The sequence below is a fragment of the Notolepis coatsorum genome, assembly GCF_963971535.1.
Source record: "Notolepis coatsorum genome assembly, chromosome: 1".
Lineage (NCBI taxonomy): Eukaryota > Metazoa > Chordata > Actinopteri > Aulopiformes > Paralepididae > Notolepis > Notolepis coatsorum.
The window spans coordinates 209,037,372-209,054,179 of NC_140165.1; the positions used below are offsets into that span (position 1 = coordinate 209,037,372).

Below are 16,808 nucleotides of genomic sequence, written 5' to 3' on the forward strand. Positions count from 1 at the left end.
GGGGTTCAGATGTCAGAGCTGGACGTGGTGTGGGGGTCAGAGGTCAGAGCTGGAAGTGGTGTGCAGAGTGAGGCCAACTTACCGCTCTTAGATGTGCGTTTCCGCCCTGCAACAGGTTCCGGCATGTCCAGACTAGCATCCAGTTCTAGAATCACATGATGTAATACATTACACTAGGGCAACGCATTGTCATTGTATTTACCACCATCACCACCAGACCAGGCCCTGCAGCAGCCAGTCACCACCAGGCCCAGGCCCTGCAGCAGCCAGTCACCACCAGGCCCAGGCCCTGCAGCAGCCAGTCACCACCAGGCCCAGGCTCTAGCAGCAGCCAGTCACCACCAGGCCCAGGCTCTAGCAGCAGCCAGCTACCACCAGGCCCAGGCTCTAGCAGCAGCCAGTCACCACCATGTACAATTACCTGCAGGAGTAGAATGTGATCCTATGTCGTTGCCAGTCTCAGCGTCACTATCTGCAGGGTCTGCGCCAGAATCTGAATTGGATTAAATTCATTCAGTAAGTAAGTCTCACAAAACACAATAGTAATACATTTACACATACATAAATGTAGTTAGTACATACCCAAGCATGTTGGTGTATTGGCCCCGGATTCGGTTTCGGAGTGTTCTGCTGTGTGAACACAAAATAAATCAGCGGCCATCAAAGCATGTACATGTGTGTGTGTTGTAATCAATGGAATTTTACATATGCTACACAACCATGCATTTAAATATAGGCCTCGCCATGTGTCCATGCCATTGTGTATGTGTGTGCTGTAATCAATGGAATTTGCATATAGAGGCCTCACCATGTACTGCGAAGTTCAAAGGTGTTGGAGAGGATGCATGTCTTTTGATCTTGTGTGTGTGTGTGTGTACACACACTGCACACACACACACACACATACACACACACATCAAATGGCATGGGGTGAGGCATCTACACACACACACACACACACATCCATGTAACTAAATGTAGTGGCCTGTACATGCCTACTATATCTTGATTTGAACATGCACAAAACAATATTCACATTGCAACATACCAATTACCACGTCGACCACCACCACCACGTCGTATCATGCCCAGCATGCAACTATTATCACTTACATGATAGCTACACACTTCAAAGAGCCACTTCAAAGGGCGTGCACATGCACACACACACACACACACGCACACAAGACAACCTAACTGTAGCACATGGTAGCGTGGCCTGTACTGCATGCCTACTATATCCTATATCATTCAACTATCGATTTGAACATGCACAAAACAATATTCACATTGCAACATACCAATTACCACGTCGACCACCACCACCACGTCGTATCATGCCCAGCATGCAACTATTATCACTTACATGATAGCTACACACTTCAAAGAGCCACTTCAAAGGGCGTGCACATGCACACACACACACACACACGCACACAAGACAACCTAACTGTAGCACATGGTAGCGTGGCCTGTACTGCATGCCTACTATATCCTATATCATTCAACTATTGATTTGAACATGCACAAAACAATATTCACATTGCAACATACCAATTACCACGTCGACCACCACCACCACGTCGTATCATGCCCAGCATGCAACTATTATCACTTACATGATAGCTACACACTTCAAAGAGCCACTTCAAAGGGCGTGCACATGCACACACACACACACACACACGCACACAAGACAACCTAACTGTAGCACATGGTCGCGTGGCCTGTACTCTACATCCCTACTATATCCTATATCATTCAACTATCGATTTGAACATGCACAAAACAATATTCACATTGCATTAGTAAACATGACGTACCGTTGCCCCGTCGACCACCACCGTGTCCGACTCCCACGTCTGAATCGTGCGATGAATCAGACTCATACCTCCGACCCAAGCCGAGATCATCGTCAGATGATTCCGGAGCTAGAATATAATAAATGCATATCAGCGTTAGGTTTGGCAAACTAACGTTACATAGTCACAGAATAAGCGGTAGGTAAATCATCAAATACACGTTTCACACACACACAATCACATGCATATCGCCGGCGTTGGTTTGTCGAACTAACGTTACATAGACAGTCACAGTATGTAAATCATCAAATACACGTTTCACACACACACACAATCACATGCATATCGCCGTTGGTTTGTCGAACTAACGTTACATAGTCACAGTATGTAAATCATCAAATACACGTTTCACACACACACATATATATATATATATATATAAGACCGTGTAATTACCTGGTGGTTCCCAATCGGCGCTCCCATCAGATTCGTGGGCGGTCGAATCGCTGTCCCCTGACTCGCATGAAGAAGCTATGACCACAGCGGCAGCCTTCCTCTTCCTCGAACTGCGTCGGGTAGAGCCGCTCCCGGTCCCGGGGAGAGACGCGTTACTGGGCCCAGCAACGGTCTCACGGCTCTCTCCGATCGGAGCTACCAAAGACGTTGGTGCTGTTGGTGCTGCTGCTGCTTGAACAACCGCGGGTCCAAACGCCAGCTTCGTCTGAACAAAGCGACCCGCCGCCGGATTGTCCCCTCGCTTTCCTACACTACGTCTCTTCATACTGATCTAAATGAAACTACTAACTGATCAAACTACTATTACTACTACTGAAATATACTACCTAGACTACACACTAATCCCTCGAATAGTACTACTACTTAGCACGACTAAGTACTTTCTAAAGCACAGCTGAAACCTTACAATTAGTCTGATACTACCACTATACTGTATAACACTATAAATATAGACTATAGGCTGATCTCAATTCAAATCTCTCTCTCAATCTCTCTCTCTCTCTCTCTATCGCTCTATCTATCTCTCTCTCTCTCTCTCCTCCAAAACCTCGTAGATTCTGGGATCGCGCTAACGTTTTATACCTGTGGTTACATTGGCCAGGTATGCTGGCCAATCAAATGCCAGATTCATTGTGGGGTACAATATTCCCCCTATTGTGATAGTGTTAGAAAATAGGGGGACACTGCCACCTAGTGAAATTTGAGAGGAAATGCAGTTTCCGGTTAAAATTTTCTTCCAAAAGCTCGGCGGTGAAGTTCAGACGGGGAAAATCGAAAAAAGATGTAAACAGATCAAAGACGCTGTACAGCGTCCTCGGCACCTTGAGCATGGCCGGGAAAGACGCTGTAAAGCGTTTCCCGGCACCCAAAGTGTTAATAGCGGACCAAAACAAATGCACGCGCGAGCAAACTGTCACTCATTGGTCAGATTTTGGGGTGTGTGTCCCCCCCTAACCCTGACTTTACTGATGACCGCGGAGAGAGAGAGAGAGAGAGAGAGAGAGAGAGAGAGCGAGAGCGAGAGCGAGAGCGAGAGCGAGAGCGAGAGAGAGCGAGAGAGCGAGAGAGAGAGAGAGAGAGAGAGAGAGAGAGAGAGAGAGAGAGAGATAGAGAGACCCGCACGCGTGTAGCTTTATGCCAAGCAAGCAGTGCAAAAATTTACCGTAGTGGCATGCAGTAATGCGCCTTTCATTTTCCGCCGCCCAGCGCCCAGGTCGCGCGGAAATAGGCTGTCTATTGCCATTCTCTTTGACAAACTCTAACCTTAACCAGCTCCTTAACAACGCCTAAACTTAACCGTTCTAACCTTAACCAACTCCGAAACAATGCCTAACCTTAACCTTAACCTTAACCATGCCTAACCTTAACCATAGAAATTATATTGCCATTCTCTTTGACAAACTCTAACCTTAACCAGCTCCTTAACAGCGCCTAAACTTAACCGTTCTAACCTTAACCAACTCCGAAACAATGCCTAACCTTAATCGGCGAAAGAATACACGTTAAAAAAAAATCACGTTAAAAAATATTTTCGATGGGATTCGAACTCGCCAGCAAACAAGCCATAGGATCCACAGCCATGTGTCCTTGCCAATTGAGCTATTGCTAGATACTGAATAAGGGGCGGTGACTTATATATATTGAGCTCCGCTCGTGTCGCATGCGCGGGCACCTCGCGCGAGCACGCCGGCGCACGCACGCACCTGAGCGAGCACGCCGCCGCCGGTGCACGCACGGTAGCATTTGTCTGAAAAGAAGGGCGCTTTACCGCACTAGCGTGCGGTGACGAATGCGGAAGCATTTTTGCACTGCTTGCTTGGCATTAACGTACAGGCGACCCGCACGGTGCTGCTGTTGCAGCGTCACTACAGACCCCGGCACTTCTCTCCTGCGCGGCAGCGGGGACACAGCTGACTGACACCCGGCAACACAAACACCATTTCAGGGTCTGCTCTGCTTGTTGTATCTCCGCTGTAACAACGTGCAGCAGCAGCAGCAGCAGCAGCGCAACACTGTTCGACAGACCTTTCAAAGCCCCTTTCCCTCATTCGGTCACTAAACTGTCTGTACACTTCAGTGTACTTGTGTTCTCCAGCATCTGACGAATGTGATCGTCTGCCCAAATATCAACGACGCAGTGTACCTCATCGCTGCTCCACGTTGACCCACGACGTATTATTATTATTGTGTCGGTTTGTTAAGTCATTTGCATTCTCACAGCGTACGAGTCGCGTCGGGTTCGTTTGGAAGTGCGCCGAGATCACCCTCTCTAGGTGGTCTCGGCCCGCTTGTTTTGTTCCGCAACAGAATGTGATTGCTGTGTTCATATATGCCCAACTGAACCGAAATAGGGGGGAAACGCTCCAGGTTTCGGATCAACAGCTCCAAACGAGCCAGGTGTGAAAACGCCCTTACTTTTTTATAATGTACATTTCTCCAAAATGTTTCATCAGATTGCAACGCCGTTTTTTGCTAGACGTTCACTGAAAGGTAGAGACACAAACTGTGTTCTGTATTGTGGCAATAACGTTCAGGTTTGTGGGAGATAATCCCGAAAAATAAGAGAAATAAAAAAGTTAATCCAGAAGTCAGATGATTGACAGGAGCTGGCGTGAGCTGGGTAGGGTAGTTTTTTGAAATTCGAAAGTCCATCAAAAGCCCTGGGTCTCTTCCTTCAAAAGACTACACTCACTTTTGGCTGCGCCACTTCCTCCCGTCAATATGCACCGATTTCGGACTCAATGCCCTGAGATTTCTATAATCATATATTTCACTAATAACAGTTACAATCATTGGTAAACAAACATAATGCTGAAAATATACACTTTGACTGCTGTGTTGACAGGGTTAGGGTCTTTACTCTTGGCTACATTTGAAAAGAAAACGCAACATTAATTCATACATTCTGTCGAGATGGATTTATGGCCTGATGTCATTTGCGGTCCAGTACCGGACCGCTCGGGCTTAAGAGGTTAACCCTGTGAGGCTCAAATTAAAAAGACACTAGCAACATCAGAGGCCAGAGCGGGGGACCTATAAACACATGAAGGGTGCCGTGACTGAAAAAAAAAGGTTGAGAAACGCTGGTATATACGGTGTGGCTCTTTGTGGTACCACAGTAATTTTTGTGGCTTAGTCTCTGACTGGTTGGCCACCCCTGCTGTAAACAATCATTAATTTGATCTTCGAGAGACAGGCCCTTCTCAATCTAGCACCAATTCCTCCTCACGCAATGAGAGAGAGAGGGTGTGTGTGTATGTGTGTGTGTGTGTGTGTGTGTGTGGGGGGGGGGGGTTAGGTGTTCTAGCTCTGGCGTGTCATCTGCGTTCGCCATACTATGAGGCTATGCTAAATGACAGGTCATCTCTCAGTGGTGTGTGTGGGCTGAACGAACAACATCCGGCCCTTTGCGCAAGTTATATTTTGGGAAGGGGGTGAACTTGGAGCTTTGAATAAAATTCTGCACGCAAAAAAAAATAAGTGCTGCACGTGAGTTCCGTTAGTGGTTAAAGTAACGTTGTATTCATTCGGTACACAGCGAACCGAAGGTCCAGTACTGAAACTTTTTGGTACGGATACGTGTACCGTTACGCCCCTAGTTAATTTCCAACATGTCTTTTGTTTAGCAGCAAAATGCTTAACACACTCTTCAACAAACAATAAACAATCCCTGAGCTGACCTACCTCCAATTACGCAGCAAGGATATCAAAGATAGACGACCCACTCACTCACTCCGAAGCCATTGAAAAATAGGCCTACGCACTTTCTAAAGGTGTCTGAATTGTCAGAGGCAAAGTAATTGTTGTCTCGAAGGGGAGACAATTATTGCAATGGGGAGTGAATAATAAATGGTGTAAGCAACTGCCAGACGGGCTACATCTGTCTTCAGCGTAAACACAGCCCCGGAGAGCATGACGCAAACGGCTGGACCAGCCTAACTTGACAGGGGGAGCGGGATGTGTGCTGGCTCCCTGCACACAGGTGCTGTGACTACAGTATCTGTTCCTGGCCATTCCCTGCGCCGCTCGTGTGATTTCTCTAAATGAGTGTGTGACTCGTGTTTTGGTAGAAGTTATGCCACACATGCTGGATTACCAGGTAAATAGTGTTGGCAGACAGGTGCTGTGTGTGTGTGTGTGTCTGTTAGCTTACCTTGTCAGTGAAGGGCAGGCTGTCCCACAGTGACAGGTGCTGGGAGACGACAACAGGCTGGTAGGCTCTCCTTTCCTGGAGAGACGGTACCTCAGGAGGAGGCACAGCTGAGGAGGAGGGGAAAAGGGTTCCAAGTTAAAGGGAAAATCCACTCTAAAACAGAATGTACATTGTGTTTATTTGTGATGTCATCATACTACTACATCTGCATCGACAGGTCAATGGTCAATTAGAACAACAACAACAACAACAACAACAACAACAACCACAACCTAGTGAATTGCTATTAGGCACTTTGTTTTCAACCCAAAGCCACGTAGAACGCTGCATGTTCTCCTGTAAATCAATCAATATGCCAATATGCAGCTAGAAAATGATCTCTCCCTCAGGAATGGGCTGCAAAAACAAATTGACCACCAAAGTAACAGCATCTAGCTGGTGCTCTGTCTCAAAACCCTCTCTTTAGAGCTATTAACAGAGGGATGAACGTGCCCTCCAACGCCTTTAATATGTGTTAAAACATTCAGAGACCAGCAGGGAGGAGCCGGGTCCCCCGGGGAAACGCTCGGGGATAGCGGCTGACACCTTGCTCTAAAATGGTCCTCAGTTACGTTTACAAGCCATCAAACCTCAGCGCTGTGTCTAGTATACAGTGTTATTATTGAGTGGACTGTCAGGAGCAAGAGTGTGTTAACCCTTTCACTACCACACTACAGATGGTTAACCCTTTACTATCACACTACAGACGGTATGTAGTGTGATAGTAAAGGGTTAACCTTCTGTATTGTCGCAGTGAAAGGGTTAACCATTTGGTAGTGCGTTAGTGAAAGGGTTAAAAACAGTGGCCGCTGACTCCGATGTCGAGGACAGAGGTGTTTTTATTTTACGATACAGTCCTATTTCCCACGGCCGTCCGTCTTAATTATCAATGTTTGCCGCCACGAGGAATCTCCTTCTCATTAGAGAAACAGAACTGTGTGGATTAACGGAACGTAGACCAATCTCAGTCACTCTCTTTGTCTGGGACGCGTGTAGCTTTATGCCAAGCAAGCAGTGCAAAAATTTACCGTAGTGGCATGCAGTAATGCGCCTTTCATTTTCGCGGAAATAGGCTGTCTATTGCCATTCTCTTTGACAAACTCTAACCTTAACCAGCTCCTTAACAACGCCTAAACTTAACCGTTCTAACCTTAACCAACTCCGAAACAATGCCTAACCTTAACCTTAACCTTAACCATGCCTAACCTTAACCATAGAAATTATATTGCCATTCTCTTTGACAAACTCTAACCTTAACCAGCTCCTTAACAGCGCCTAAACTTAACCGTTCTAACCTTAACCAACTCCGAAACAATGCCTAACCTTAATCGGCGAAAGAATACACGTTAAAAAAAAATCACGTTAAAAAATATTTTCGATGGGATTCGAACTCGCCAGCAAACAAGCCATAGGATCCACAGCCATGTGTCCTTGCCAATTGAGCTATTTGTTGGATACTGAATAAGGGGCGGTGACTTATATATATTGAGCTCCGCTCGTGTCGCATGCGCGGGCACCTCGCGCGAGCACGCCGGCGCACGCACGCACCTGAGCGAGCACGCCGCCGCCGGTGCACGCACGGTAGCATTTGTCTGAAAAGAAGGGCGCTTTACCGCACTAGCGTGCGGTGACGAATGCGGAAGCATTTTTGCACTGCTTGCTTGGCATTAACGTACAGGCGTCTGGGACCAAATTCGGTCACGCCCCATTTTGCGCGACATCCAAGCTTGTTTTACCGTCAGCGTTTGGGAATTTCATTATCGACAGGTAGATGAAGTGAAATTATACTTATTTTAGAATATATATATCAAATTTCATGAGTATTCATCTATATTTATTCATCTAAAGACTATTAGATATGAACCTATGTACCAGTAAAAAGTGGGAATCTCTAGAATGTGTTTTGGGCGACGGTGTTTACGGAAGTGCGGGTAGCCTCTCAAGTTGAGGTTATAACACTTTCTGTTGTCAGTAGATGGCAGCATTGGTTTAAAATTAAAAGGTGAAAATGTTATGACTACAAAATGAATACAACAGCGTTAAACTATTAATGGGACCCGAGTACAGTGATCGAGAATGGTCACCTAATTATCTTAACAAAAGTGCATCATTAGCATTATGTTTGTTGTCTAAAGGGAAATATAATGGTACAATTTAAGATTTGAATGTTATCCGCATATAAAGGACAAATAAAACATCGTTAATTTGTAAGAAACCTCAATGAAAACGGTGCAGGGTAAGTTATATTCGCTATTGTTATGAAAATGTGATAGAATCCTATAAAAATGTGGACACATTTGGTCACCGTGACGTTAACTGTCACACAGATACAAAAAGAATAGGCTATTCCACAAGCCGTTTTGTCATCAAACATGGTTGCTAGACATTCGCCAGATGGATCTTGCAAGAATTCATGTAGGATTATGCCGACATAAAGCTGGACCATGTTGAGGCCCACAGGGTGTAGAGTGACTCACACACAATGCAGGGAAACTGAGAAAAGCCTAAACCACTGGCGGGATATCAAGCCTGATATAGTCATTAGAGAATGAGGTCGCGCGTGTGTGTTTGGTTGCCGAGTAGAACACACTCAGACACGTCCTCGCTCCTATCCAGGCCAGTGCTCATTGTTCAGCAGACTACGAAACATCAGCCCTTTACATGCACCCTGCACCACTGGATGAATGACTGCCCTGCTGTCGTCTAGCCTTCTGTGCCACAGGCCTCTGCTCCTCCTTACCGGGGATGTAGTGGATGGCGAGAGCCCACCTTTTCAGTTTGGAGATTAGGAGTTCAGTCGTGCTATTTAAAGCTGATGTACAGTCTTTGTGACTGACGTTGATTTTATGGCTATTGTTGTGAAGGGCCAGATTAAACCGAATATATATATTTATTTATATATATATATTTAATTGTATTTGTATATTCTCTAATATTCCCTGATATCCCTTGTATATTCCTTGTACAATATGCATTGAATATCCATTCTAGCCTACTGAACATCCCATAATAGTCTCCATTCTACTATTGGTCGAGACCTTGGTGCCAGGCTGCCATACCCCCCAGACCCAGTTCAAACGTACCGCTCAACATGTACGAACAAGTCCTAGTTCCGCGTAGGAATCTGGCTACCGCACCACTAATGGGACTATTTGTTCATAGTGCGTATATATACTGCGCTACTAAAGTAGGACTTCCTTTTCAGTCCAGTTTCTTACCCTCCAATAGAGTCACAGACGTAAAGCCTCCCCGCGACGCCACGTGTGGGAGTAAGGCCAAGTTCGCCTACCATCGGTATTGAGACATCGTGTATATTAATATTTGAATAGTCATATTTGGCACTATATCGTCGAGTTGGACGTAGTCTATTAAGCTAATAATAGTCTGTTAATATATAGTGCTTCGTGCGGTGAGAATACTACCGTAGTCAGTACCCCATCGTTTCGGGCAGAGAACTGGCTGCTTATCCAGGGTGGTTGACCCCACGTGAAGCTGCACCCGAGGAGCTCCAGAGCCGACGAGCGAGTGGACCTGTATACCGGATTATTCTACCGACGACAGCCCGCCTTCCCAGGCACGGATTATGCTTTGTATACGTTGATTATTCCATGGATAAAGACCCCCGACACTGCCGTGTGTTGGAACCCCCCCCCCTGGAGAGGACGCAAGGTGAGGAGACGCTCTGCAAGACGAGGTCGCTTCACGTCTCTCCTCCGTGGACCGGAGGACGCCGGCCCACAAAGAGTCCACCTGCTTTCATCTGTGGTCCAAGGATCGCCGGCGCATTGAACGGCACTACAGTGGGTTCACCTGGGATACCCTTGGCCGGATGAGGCAGCCGGATTCTACCCCCCCCCCCTTCCTACTCCTGTCGGCTTACAAGCGACCGGATTAACCCCCCCTAGTGTATCCAGTATATAATCATTAAAGTATCATTGCTGTTATCCCTTAAACTATTCCAGGTCGTATATGTACCACCTGCGCCTTCAGAGATTGGACATTCTCTATTGATATACCGACGAATACTCTTGCCATAAAAGTGCATACTAATTCCCATTCATAAATGTGATTGATTTGATTAAGTGCTTGCTCTACACACCATCGCTGTGTAGAAATAAAGACCTATTTCTAATTCGTACATTTGTGTTGGATCCGTTTCATCTACGTGACAGTGTTCATCATAATATATTTATGCCGAGTACTGGGTGGCCGAATATTAAGTACAAAGGTAGTGGTAGTAAGTATCATATCTAGTAATACAGTCAGGGAATTGTACCCCTCAGTTACAATTGGTCCTTCGAGCCGGATGGTAATTAGTGTAATATTAATATAGTGTTATTAATATTGAAATGGCCTATGATGAACACTCCACGAAACGATCCTCCTAACCAACGCCCGCAGCGCGAACGACGGCTCCCTCAGTACTTAGAGGCTTACGCTGTCAGTCAACAACCTAGTCTTCTACTAACAGTAAACGCGGTAAAACTAGAAAGTAAAAGTATGTCTAACCCCAACGCCCAGACTACCCCGACCATAGAGGCCCCTACGGGTTCTAATGTAACTGACCAAGTTCACGGTGGGGACCAGTGGGAACCAGACATGACTTCACACCCCGCCAGTACTGAAGAAGTAGTCCCCGATGAGTCCCGGGAGGAATACAACGCTACCGAGAGAGAACTCGGCACGGAAGAAGACGGGGAGAGCACCGTGGAGATAGAGCTCCAAGGCTCCGCAAGGAGTACCCCGAGGGAAGGCTCCCCTATACAACCGCCTTCCCCCAGCGAGGCAGAGAGGACCCTACAGCAGGCCTTCCTCATCAGCCTGAACGCCGCTGCTGAACGCGACCGACTGCAGATCCAGCAGCGGAGCGAAGAAGAGCATATACGTCTAGAAATAAGACGCATTCAGAGAGAAGAAAATGTGGCCCGAGACCAAGCAGACAGCCAGCGAGCAGCTGCTGGTGCTCTACGGGACGCAGAGCGCGACAGACAGCAAGCGCAACTAATAGAACAGCTGATCAGACGGACAACACCCTCTCCCTCCGCCAGAGGCTCCAGGAACTCGTCTAGACACACCTCCAGGGCGGCATCCCCTAGCCGAGCAAACAACCCTGAACTTGACCAACAGACGAGGTCTATACCCCCCACAGACCACCTCCCCCCACCGGTCCACGCGAGACCTAGCAACCGGGAAGGAGCAGCATATCCTGTGGAGAGGCTAAACCAGAGACTACAAGCACTGGATGACCTAATTGAAGACGAAGAGGAAGAGGAGGAGAACCACGCCCGACGACAGCACAGTACTCTACCGGACCAGGAGGTCCGGTACAGCCCAGGCTATACTCCCGCGGAGCTGCGCTACAGACCCCCGACTCTATACCCGGGTGAGCACGACGCACGACCCGCACCGAGGAACAGCACCTGGACAAGCGGGCCATGGTACACTGCCGGTACCAGCCCATACCAAGGAGCGGGAGGAGACTCGCCTCGGAGGCCTCTCCCCCAACGCTCGCCGATGTATCCACAGTCAGCGTCATACATTGGCACGCCTATGGTACCCGACTTCACCCAAGAGAACCGGGCCCAGTATACAGAACTCCGCATGTGTCTGGAGACCATGTTGGTGGATGTATTGGATGAACGCCACAAATACGCCATCCTACTGAAGCACTTAAAGGTACCCCGCGCACATAATATAGCGCTCGCCTACGCGACTTCCACCACCCCATACACAGCAGCGCTGGTAGCATTGGACCAGAGGTATGGGCGCATATGGGATTACGTGATCCAGGAGATCCGACACATCGACCGCTTACCCCCAGCAATAGACAATCGAGCACTGGACGACCTGTCCATCAGAGTGCAGTCCCTGGTAGGGATGTTGGGAGCGCAGAGAGAGAAGGGGAGGCATGAACTTTACGCCAACTCAAATGTGGAAAGGATCTTGGAGAAGCTGCCGCCCGCTCGACAGGAGCGTTTTAGGCGGCAGAGAGACCACCGAGACCCGAATGGCCCCGAACCGAACCTCCTCGATCTAGCAGACTTCCTGGCGAGAGAAGTCAGCAGCCTACGGCTAGATACATTCGGACGGAGCACCCCTGGCTCCAGAGAAGGAACCAGACGACTAAATGATGGAAGAAGATCGGTGACTGTGATGCACCAATCGGAGTCAGTACCGAGCAGCAGGAGCCACAGTACCCCCTCCAGAACGGAGAAGTGGAAGATAGTGTGCCCCTACTGTGAGAAAGAACACTGGCTAGCGCAATGTGACTCCTTCCCCAAGCTGAACGCGGAGGAAGCAAGTCAATGGATAAAGTCCAACAAGCGCTGTTTTCGCTGTGCGCGCTCACACATGGCAGCCGAATGCCGCTTAAAGAAAAGGTGCACCAAGTGCGATGGAGCCCATCTGAACATACTTCACGACAGTAACAGACGGCGCCCTTCACCCGCACCATCCAGCAGCAAAGCGAGCGTCATGTACATCGATCCCGCCAGCAGCAGTGGAGCCTGAGTACTCCTAAAAGTAGTGCGTGTGACACTAAGCTACCAGAATAAAGTCCTGGACACTTACGCCGTCCTCGATGACGGGTCCGAGAAGACCCTTCTGCTCGCCTCCGCTGCGGCCCAGCTAGGGCTGCGGGGAAGCGAAACCCAAATGACAATTCGGACAATAAGACGAGATTTGAAGACGATAAAGGGCGAGAATGTCTCATTCTCTATCGCAGCAAGCGGCCAGCCTGAGCGACGGTACCAGATTACAGACGCTTTCACCAGCCAAGAAATAGGACTGTCGCGGTACACATACCCCGTCGCCAAGCTGATGGAGAAATATGCACATCTGCGCAAGTTACCGATCCCGCTCATAGACAATGCTATGCCGACCCTGTTGATAGGCTCCGACCATGCAGACCTCATTGTCCCGATAGACCGGGTTCATACCGGACCCCGAGGCTGTCCTGCAGCAATCGAGACCCGTTTGGGATGGACTCTCCAAGGCCCGCTCGCCAAATCTCTCAACCGAAGTACAGCCACTAGATGTCTCCACTCCCGAGTCACGGAGGGAGAAACCGCACTCCTGCAACACGTAGAGCGGCTATGGACCTTGGAACAAATGCCCTTTAAGAACGGAAGGAAAGACATTCGCTCTAAAGATGACATTTACGCCATTCACCTCCTCGAGACAGGGACCAAGAGAGTCCCGGTCAACGGCGTGTTGAGATACGCCACGCCACTCCTGCGGCGAGAAGGAATGCCTACTTTCCACGCCAAGACAGACGCCACAGAACGGTACCTGCTGAACACGGAGCGGCGCTTAGCCAAGAACCCCGCCCAAGAGAGTGTATACCGCGCTGAGATTGAGAAGCTCATCACAGCGGGACACGTCACAAAGATGGACATTAAAGAGGCTGACCAGACCAATGAATCGTGGTACGTGCCTCACCACAAGGTCCATCACAACGGTAAAGACCGCATAGTATTTAACTGCAGCTACCAGATCGGATCCCAAAATCTGAATAAACTGTTACTGCCCGGTCCCACACTCGGCCCCTCCCTACTCGGCGTTCTACTCCGCTTCCGCCAGGAAAAGGTGGCCATCAGCGGGGACATTAAAGGAATGTTCCTGCAGGTGAGATTAGTAGAGGAGGACAAGCCCCTGTTACGGTTCCTATGGAGAGAGAAGCCAGGAGATGAGCACCCAGCCATCTACCAATGGGAAGTCCTCCCCTTCGGAACGACGTGCAGCCCCTGCTGTGCTACATTTGCACTACAGAAACATGTAGCAGAGGACCCAGCAGCGGACGAAGAGGTCCGACACAGCGTAAAGAACAGCTTCTACGTAGACAACTGTCTACAAAGCCTTTCAACCCAGGAAGAAGCCGAGGCTCTCCTGATTAAACTCCGCGCCTCATTGATCAAAGGCGGCTTTGATCTCAGGCAGTGGGCCAGCAGCGATCCGCACGTACTGCGCAGTCTCTCCTCCGAGGACAAGGCAGCCAGCAGCGAGACCTGGATGGCTACAATCCCGGGAGAAGCCCAGGAGATGACCCTGGGATTGGTGTGGCGATTCAAAACAGATTCGCTTCACTACAGACACAAGCCCCTGACTACGGAGCAGGGAAGGCCGGCGGCGGCGCCGACCACCAGACGGAGTGTGTACACAACACTCGCCCGACAATATGACCCGCTAGGATGTATTCTACCGTACACCACCAGGGCAAAAATGATTGTACGAGCATTGTGGGACAAGGACCAGGGCTGGGACGACCCCATTCCCGCACACCTTGCATCCACCTGGAGAGAGTGGGAGATGGAGCTCCACTCACTCCCAGGCATTAATATGCGCCGAAGCTACTTCCCACCCACGGTGAGGCCAGAGACATGTAAAATGGACTTACACGTCTTCAGTGACGCCTCAGAGGTCGCATACGGATCAGTAGCCTACTTGCGGGCCCAAGAAAAGGGGGGAGAGATCTACACAGCATTTGTCCTCGCCCGCTCGAGAATAGCCCCACGCAAGCAACAATCTATCCCACGTCTAGAGCTCTGCGCAGCCCTAGCCGGAGCGCACCTAGCCACGCTCATCCAACGTGAGCTCACCATACCGGTGTCTAGAACAATCCTGTGGTCAGATTCCACGACAGTACTCGCCTGGATCAAATCGGACTCATGCAAGTACAAAGTCTTCGTGGGAGTCAGAGTCACCGAGATTCAAGACTTAACCGAAGAGTTAACCGGAGAAACAGAGTGGCGCTACGTTGATACAAAACAGAACCCAGCTGACGTCATCACCCGGGGGATGCCCCTGGATGACCTCACCCGTCGCAATGTCTACAGTGACGGCCCAGCATTCCTAAAGCTCCCGGAAGGAGAGTGGCCCATGCCTATCCCGAGGGAAGCCAGTCAGGAGGAGGCTGAGAATAAGAAGCCTGTGTTCTGTGGATTGAGCACTGTTATCTCCGCAGACCCCAACACACTCCTGATGGGGCGGCTAGATCCCGCGTTACCCCAGACAATGTACCGGCCTGAAGAAGCGAACGGCCGACGAATGTGGAGGTACAGCCAAGTATTAGCCGACAAGTTTTGGAGCAGTTTCCTACTGCACTACCTACCGTCTCTACAGACCCGCCAGAAGTGGGTAAAGGAGAGAGACAATTTGACAGAAGGAACAGTCGTCATGATTATTGATCAATCACTGCCCAGAGCTATGTGGCCGGCCGGCCGCGTAAGCAAAGTGATCACCGGTGCCGACGGCAAGGTCCGAGCAGCTGAAGTGCTCGTCCAGGGTCGCACTTACACCCGTCCCGTGGCGAGGCTCATAGAACTGCCCCGACTCCCAGACACAATCGATGATGACCATGACCCTATAACCCTATGACTTTGTGAAGTTGACTGACCCCTACAGCAAACCCTTATGTGTAAATAGACAACGCGATTAATCTGTCTCTGTTTAACTGATTAGGTCGGGGACCAATCAGGGGGTGGCTGTTGTGAAGGGCCAGATTAAACCGAATATATATATTTATTTATATATATATATTTAATTGTATTTGTATATTCTCTAATATTCCCTGATATCCCTTGTATATTCCTTGTACAATATGCATTGAATATCCATTCTAGCCTACTGAACATCCCATAATAGTCTCCATTCTACTATTGGTCGAGACCTTGGTGCCAGGCTGCCATACCCCCCAGACCCAGTTCAAACGTACCCCTCAACATGTACGAACAAGTCCTAGTTCCGCGTAGGAATCTGGCTACCGCACCACTAATGGGACTATTTGTTCATAGTGCGTATATATACTGCGCTACTAAAGTAGGACTTCCTTTTCAGTCCAGTTTCTTACCCTCCAATAGAGTCACAGACGTAAAGCCTCCCCGCGACGCCACGTGTGGGAGTAAGGCCAAGTTCGCCTACCATCGGTATTGAGACATCGTGTATATTAATATTTGAATAGTCATATTTGGCACTATATCGTCGAGTTGGACGTAGTCTATTAAGCTAATAATAGTCTGTTAATATATAGTGCTTCGTGCGGTGAGAATACTACCGTAGTCAGTACCCCATCGTTTCGGGCAGAGAACTGGCTGCTTATCCAGGGTGGTTGACCCCACGTGAAGCTGCACCCGAGGAGCCCCAGAGCCGACGAGCGAGTGGACCTGTATACCGGATTATTCTACCGACGACAGCCCGCCTTCCCAGGCACGGATTATGCTTTGTATACGTTGATTATTCCATGGATAAAGACCCCCGACACTGCCGTGTGTTGGAACCCCCCCCCCTGGAGAGGACGCAAG

The 16,808-nt window shown here is 49.0% G+C and overlaps 1 protein-coding gene across 1 annotated transcript in view; it reads right to left on the reverse strand.

The window, feature by feature from the left end:
* LOC311227917 (beta-galactosidase-1-like protein 2) overlaps positions 1 to 16,808 on the reverse strand; it is a 112,758-nt gene that overhangs the window by 33,683 nt on the left and 62,267 nt on the right. The window contains exon 12 of the mRNA XM_084313777.1: positions 6,472 to 6,578. Within this exon, the coding sequence (XP_084169903.1) occupies positions 6,472 to 6,578 (107 nt within the window). The remainder of the gene's footprint in view (positions 1 to 6,471; positions 6,579 to 16,808) is intronic.